The 7,722-nt window shown below is 38.7% G+C and overlaps 1 protein-coding gene across 1 annotated transcript in view; it reads left to right on the forward strand.

Annotated features, from left to right (window-relative positions):
- Positions 1–7,722, forward strand: part of LOC118743811 (protein GDAP2 homolog) — a 9,057-nt gene extending 1,335 nt beyond the window's left edge. Inside the window, exons 2-6 of the mRNA XM_036476574.1 lie at positions 16–158; positions 229–361; positions 2,640–2,749; positions 2,815–3,057; positions 7,490–7,722. Of these exons, the coding sequence (XP_036332467.1) occupies positions 16–158; positions 229–361; positions 2,640–2,749; positions 2,815–3,057; positions 7,490–7,722 (862 nt within the window). The remainder of the gene's footprint in view (positions 1–15; positions 159–228; positions 362–2,639; positions 2,750–2,814; positions 3,058–7,489) is intronic.

Here is a 7,722-nt window from a genome sequence, read left to right on the forward strand (position 1 = left end):
TTTCCCATTCTATAGGGAGGGTGATATAACCACACTCGAGGTGGACGGCATCACAAACATAATCGAGGAGACACAAAACGAGACTAATCCAATTGCCGAACGCATTTATGCAGCTGCCGGTAATCAATTAAAAGAAGAATTAAGCAATAATTTAAAAGGTGTGTACATTCACTTACATAAATAGTGTTTGAAATTTCACTATCAAACTTTGTTTTTTTTTCTGCATAGAGTGCCGAACTGGTGAGGTGTGCGTCACTCGTGGCTACAATTTGTCAGCCAAGTGTGTGCTACACACCGTCGGACCAGCTGTTAAGGAGACATTCAAAAGTGCTGCTGAAAGTACACTGCATTACTCTTACAGGTAAGTGGGATGTGAAGCGGGTTCTGTTAATAATTATTGTAAGAAAAATGTCCTTGATCAAAATTGTTAATATCCATTTGAAACTCTTTTGTCATTACCATTACTGTGTCCACATTTATGTAATTGTAGTTTATCAATTTCTGTGTCGGTTCCTTATTGAGCTCACTTCCTTCAATTCTGTCGTATCTATATCGCGTGGGTCCAGCAAAAACGAAGTTTCAGGTGAAGTTTCTGTAGGCTGGTTGTAAAAAAGCAGAGAGCGCCTAAGAAGGTTGATAACAAGCATTTCTTTAGAATCGATGCCGCTAGGTGGCGCTGGTGTCGAGGTATTTAAAGATTCAAATTTACTGCCAGTTTTGGGACAAATGTTCGGTACATAAGATATACATATGCCTTATAGCTAAGGGAAGCCTAGGATTAGGACTTGTCATAGGCTATATAGGCTACGGAAGCCAAACAACGGTCTTGCCTAAACCTTAAATAGAGTCGGGTAGAGCATAAGAGTCAAGACTGTCCGAATTATTGTGACCAAAAAGTACACTTCCTTGGCAGCAATATGAAAATATTCCGAACTTCTCAAATGGCTCCAAAATGGACATCTGTTCAGGAACTAACGTTTTGAGGCAAGTTCATAGATTTCCAAACAACTGAAAGTTCTCAAGCCACACCATGCAAAATATTTATAAATGTTTATCCGTTATTAAGGCTGCCGCCAAGGTCTTCATATCCTCAGTTTTAGAGAAATGTAATAATTCCTTCCTGCGTGACGTCACATCAGACATCTGAGGCCACCGAATGAATTTAAGCTTAGTAAGTCTAATTTAAGAGAATGACGACCTGGAGAGTCGATGTGGACTCTCTGTATAATCGTATGGGAGGTACTTAAGGTTAGTAACAAAATCGTCAGATAGCTGCAGACCTGCTATTACTCCTAGAAATACGGAGCCCTTCTTGTTCACTAAGAGATGCAAGGTGCCTAATGTCCAGATTTCATTGATCAATAGCATTCCACTTTGTTCTCTGAAAGCGTCAAGGGGAGTCCAATATTGAGGAGAGGGTATAATAAGTCTAAGTTTCTCTATACTACTATAAGAGCGCCATGGGGAAGAGATGTGGACTAATTATCTCCAGAAGTAATATCTTGGTTGTGGTCACTGTTTAGTGGAATTCGCTATAAAATAACACGTAATAAATGCTGCCAAAGAGGGCGGCATTTGTTGTAACTAACGCAGCGCTCCGGGCCGCGCCTATTCTAGTGCTTAGCATCGTATCCTTAGGCATTTCTGGTAAAGTTACCGCAGTCCTTCAAGGGGTGAATGGGTCGAAGTTCAATAGTAAAGTTTAAGAAGGTTTGTTTTGTCATGAACTGTCTGATTCATGCTTCAGCTACCCTATTTCTGCGCCAAGCCATGCAGCAATGCCGGCACTAAGATTGCAGTTGCTACGATCGAAAGTGGGAGATTTATTGGGTCTAGAAGTCACAGTGACATTGCAGGCCGTTTTTTTTATAGAAAGTGTTATGGAGTTTCTGTGACAATCTCCGGACTGTTCCTGAATTGACGGGCTCTTAGTCGATTCAGCTAGCTTCAGACGAAAACCCCGGTATACTTAGTTGCAAAATGCTGCTGAACGGTAGATGACGGCGAGCTACCACAAAAGTCTCTGCAGCTGGCTACATTTAAAATTCTTTAATCTACTATTAACTTTGACGCTTTTTTTCGTTTTTTTTTCTGCAATGCCCTGTACTTGCAAACGGATAATAAAAATTTTGATAGAAAGGTAGTTATAAATAGAATAAGCACTGAGACGAGTATGTCTATTGTATCCTCAGTTCATACAAAATACCTGTCATAACTCTTAGACTATCCTTAGGGAGGTTTATGAGTAGCCTGCATATCTTTAGATTGTAGCTCTCTAGTAAGCTTTAAGCTAGACGAAGTCCATGTTATTGCGCCGGTGGAGTTCACTCAGTTTGGTATTTTCCTTTCTGATCAGCTTTATTTTTCGGGTAAGCGCTATCACAAGGAGGGGCTCAGGTCCTATCGATGTCGCGGCAGTAGTTATTCTGGTTAACTGCTCAGCTTTTTCATCTCCTTCGACTCTCATGTGCCCTGGTATTCAGATTAATTGGATAGCATTGTTCTCAGCCAGGGTCTATGAGGATATTAGACATTTATTTTCCCACACGATTTTTTGCAGTGGGTTTTCTGCAGAAAGTGAAAATTTTAATTTTCAATAATATACATACATGCGTACATTTTTCATTTACTTTTTTCAGAAATGCTTTGTACAAAGCTAAAGAACTAAATCTACGTACAATCGCTATCAGCAACTTAAGTGCCAATCAGAGTAGTTTCCCAGCCGACTTAGCTGGCCACATAGCGCTGCGTAAATATTTCATATTCTATTCATTTTTAATGCAATTAAATATCTCTAAATTTTTTTCGTTTCAGGTACAATTCGACGCTTCTTAGATAAATATCTAACGCAAATTGTGATATTGTGTGTAAGTGCACACGAACGTGGCATTTATGAGGTGCTAGCGCCGCTCTATTTTCCACGCGATCACCTCGAAGAGCGTAGTGCCCTTTGGCAACTGCCCAAGGATATTGGCGGTGAATTTGGCGAACCCCAACATCCTGATCGACAAATACGTATCATACGTAATCCACAGCACAGCGTACTAATGAGACACGGTAAGTTGACATGACCACCGAAATGCGCTTGGTTAGCATTGATTGCTGGAATATGTACGTATGTAGATTTGGGTGGCCCAAATTATGTAAAGTCGGAATTTTAAAGCTCTCACCCGTTAGGATTGTTCTTTATTGAAAAAAATATAACCCTTTTTTTATTTTGAAATCAAACAATATTTGGAGGTAGCTGAAAGTGCTCAAAATTGTCCATGTATTTTATTTGGGGAAAAAACAACTTTTCGTGGAAATGGTAAAGAATTCTCGAAAATCAATCTTCGATCGGAAAACTCTGGTTCTCTCCAGGAGACTTCCAGTAACAATAGCCAATTGTTTATTTAACCATTGTACTAAATATTTTTTATTTATCTCTCATTGCATTTTCTAGAGGTTTTGGCGGACCTATAAAATATAGTAACTATGCAACAATGGTTAAAAAAATAATTGGGTATTATTATTGCAAATTTCCTAAAGAGAAACAGAGTTTTCCGGTCGCCTAATATTGATTTTCAAGAATTCTGAACCATTTCTAAGAAAAGTTGCTTTTTATACCCGAGCGCACTTGTGCACAAGAGGGATATAGACAAATTTATACATAAATGATCAGAATGAAAAGAGAAATCGATTAAGCGGTGACTGTCTGTCCGTCCGTCCGTCCGTCTGTGCACACGATAACTCAAGTAAAATTGAGATATATAAACGAAACTCTGTAAGTGCACTTATTTCGGGCGTGGGGCGGATGGTATTGAAAATGGGAAAAATCGGGCAAAATTTCTTCCAAACTTGGCACAGTTTTTGTTGGCCTTGGCACTGCATACCAAATGGACGAAAATTTTTAAAATCGGACAATAACCACGCCCACATCCCATATAACCGTAATTTAGTGAAATACGAAATCTTCGAAAAATCAGTAAATATTAAAGCTAATTTATTCAAAATTGAAGCTTGCAACAATTCTTTACCAGGAAATACGTTTATGATACATTTGTGGAAAATGGGCGTGGCACCGCCCACTTATGATCACATATATGTATCTCGGTAACCGTTCAACCAATTTGTACCGAACTCGGCATGGTTATTGTGCTTGCCACATAAAAGCAAAACGTTTTTTTCGATATAGAACCATCTTAGGGGGCGAGAGTACAAAAATTCCGACTTAACCTTATCACATGCATTTTTGGACCACCCTAATGTACATATGTCTATATTTGGTAGTCTACATACAAAGATGATAAGCTAACAATAGCTGCTGATAACCAATGATAGCAATGCGTCGATTTTGCAAAAGTTATTGACGAATGTGACTACTCTCACCTGTCGAGTCTGTATCTGTAGCGCTCAAATAAATTCATATACGAATATTCGGTCCAATTATTGCTACGAGTATTTACTTTCTGTTAGAGGATGCCGTGGAGAAGGGTGTTTACCATTTTGGCTTGATAAGATTAAGAGTACTTGAGGTGAAGTTTAAGGGTTGCCAATGCTTAGCGCAAAATCAAATCGTAAAGCGCATTTACTGCATTAGTCATAAAACTATTTAGGTATTTTTTGCTAAAACGCATTTACATACCAAGCAATATTCATTTGAATGACTCACTGCTGCGCAGATGAATGGATGTACACTAAGTGTGTAATTTGTTTAGTTATCTGCTAAAAAAAATTATCTGCACTATCTATTGTGAATCAGTTTTGCCATTTGCTGTATACCTGGCAATCTTTTTTACTGATAAAAGACTTTGATTTTCACATTTCGGTTGACATTTACTGACAATTATTCAACGCGCGAGGATTACTAAAAATTTGTTTGTGATTTTATTTCGTTTTTGTGATTTATTGAAGTGTGAAATACAAAATTTTGCAGAATTTCGACCACGAGAAGGTAACTGAAATGTTTACTTCTTCTTTCTTACCACCGGAAGCACTTACATATGTACATATCCTAATATCTATATGAATATACTACGTGTTGTTTAATTCAGTGTCAATTGTAGTTAGTCATTTAATGTTAAGAAGATAATCGGTTTCAATGAAAATGGTATCTTTCCTTTAAAAAAAAAAGGTTTTGCCTTAAAAACGTAACGAATCTGTGCTCAGATCTCAAGATATAGTTATAGTCCGCGGGTCTGACCTTGTTAAGCGTAAATTAAGAGCTTTTTCAACTTTGTTACGAAAATTGGCGACCGCCGTAACCGACGTTAAAGGTATGTGTTCAGATTTCCAGCAAATTCTTGCCAACAATTAGTGAGCTGATGGAATTGACACTGGGCAGTGTTTCCAACTGGACGAAACAAACGTAAGGAAATCAGAATTGTGGAAGCAGATACATTACGGGCACGCTGCGGTCTTGAAGGTAATTAATGATTCAAGACCGACTTACGTTGATGTCAGAGAGGAAGCGAGAAGCGATGCTATAAACCGCTGCATGTGTCTTATGCAAAACGCTAAAAATTATCGAGAGTGAGAGCGAGCAGCAAAACTATGGTGTCAAACTACAGAGCATCAGTATAGTCTCTTTTATTTCTTGAAATTGTGGAGCGCCTAGGAACAGTCATAAACGGATCGAAACAGTATTCGTATGCGAATATTAAAATACATACATCTATATATATATAAATGAAAAGTCTTTCTTATGACGGCGATGCCTGACCAAACGGCTGAGCCGATTTCAATTCTGTAAAAAGTACTTTTTTGGATCTTCTGTGTGAAAGGTTTTTCGATTTAAAAAAATTCAAGTCTTTTTGTTATTGTTGCCAAAAAATTGAGAAAGCTGAAACGTCACGATCTCAAATTTCATAGAGTTCTCCGTATATTGTATGTGACTAAACTACCAAACGGCGGGACCGATTTCGTTCATATTTGAAATATATGTCAGCACCTTGGAGGGAAGTATTTCGGCTAAAAATTGAACCGCTAGCTGGCGCAGGGGTCTATATGCTCCTAAAAACTGCACTAAGTTGCAGATTTGCCTCATATTTAGAACATTTGTTAGCCAATTGAAAATGAATATTTGGGCTAAAAAATTACACAACAGGAGGCGCTGAGGTCGGGATATACCTAACGTGCTTATACAGTAGGAGAATGATAGATATCTGCACATATACATTCGTCACAATGAAATATGGAAGCCCCTTTTTTCAGGACACTCATATATCTCTTAAATCAACTACGCTAGGGAACTGGAACGGCTGCATAAATTTTAAATACCCTACTTGTGGCGAAAACTGGGAGCTATTGGAAAAGCGGGCGTGGCACCTCCCATACAAACGTGCGATGGCGGTGCTGACGAAATATATAGAAACTCCATGTGTTTACTCTTCATGTGGCTAAATGAAATTGTGTAAGCGCACCTTTGCCTGAGGCCCTCATACACGCTTAATGCGGTTTTGCAAATATTTACCTCTGATTAACGAAATTAATCGGGGCGGCCGTTATTGCAGCTGTAAGACTCAATAAAACCAGTTCATAAATATTAAGACGAATTTTAAAAATTGCCAATCGACAAGGAAAGATTCGACCACATCCGTCCAAGAAGGAGCACGGTAGGTATATCATTGCCTTCATTTCAACGATATTCAAGAGATCACACAACTCATTTAGCCAATGTACGGGAAAACTTTTCATCCTGTGGGATAGCGAGGATTTGTTGGCCCTCCTATAACGAAAAAACGCTCACCTGTGCTCTTGAGTTTCCTTATAAGCACTTTTACTGGCTTATTCACCGGATCAATGTTGTAGTTGCAAGATCATAGAAGATTTTGCGCGCTTGGCAGAGATTTCACAGTTGGAAATAAGACCATAGGCAAAGCTCATGCATCCAAAGGGATTAGGATTCCATGTGGCTTCAAAGTGCTACTATTTTTGGCCTATGTATGAGGGGGATTATGCTCTATAGTCGTTTAAATTATTTTTACTTTACATACCGTTTTTTCTTTTAAATGCAGTTTTTGCATTGGCAATGAAAAATTTTTCTTGTGCTGACAAATTACTACAAACCTCACTCGCTTTCCTCCTTTCACTCTGACACCTTATAGCATTGCTTCTCGCATGAGCTATTATCGCTTCAAGCTTGGAATCTCTTATAGCATCCACTCTGACATCAATCTTGGACGACGAAACTGATTACCTACGGTCATCCTGTGAGTTTAGCCTAAAAGTTTATTTCCACCAAGCCTTAACTGCAATTTAAGCCTATTGGAAAGGGAAGATTACAACTCGAATCGTGTAATTGCTCATAATAAGTACAAAAAAACTGAACTAAAATAGCAAAAAGTAAGAAATAAATCTTGTCGATCACCCCGTGTTGAAATTCCTGGAACTTGCCTCAGCTCTTAACTGCAGTTAAGCTTTTGGTGGAAATAGGCTATTCTATACATTTTCCAACTAGGAAAGATTGGATGGCGACCAATTTCCAATATATAATGGTATTTCCATCAAGTCGACTCGGATCTGTACTCCAAGGGCATTCAGATTCAAATTGCATCGCTGGCATCACTGAGTTACGTCGAAACCCCGCTCTGCTGGGTTCCTGGACATAACAATATCAATTCGAACGAAATAGCCGAAATACAGATTAGGGAAGTGGACAACTCCCTACTACCGCCGATTTCTTTTCTACTCCAAGGGATCGAAGAATACACCGAAGCCGTTACTAATGGCCTATGCAAATAA

This window comes from Rhagoletis pomonella, unplaced genomic scaffold, assembly GCF_013731165.1.
Source record: "Rhagoletis pomonella isolate Grant_MI unplaced genomic scaffold, Rhpom_1.0 Rhpom_scaffold_00007, whole genome shotgun sequence".
Lineage (NCBI taxonomy): Eukaryota > Metazoa > Arthropoda > Insecta > Diptera > Tephritidae > Rhagoletis > Rhagoletis pomonella.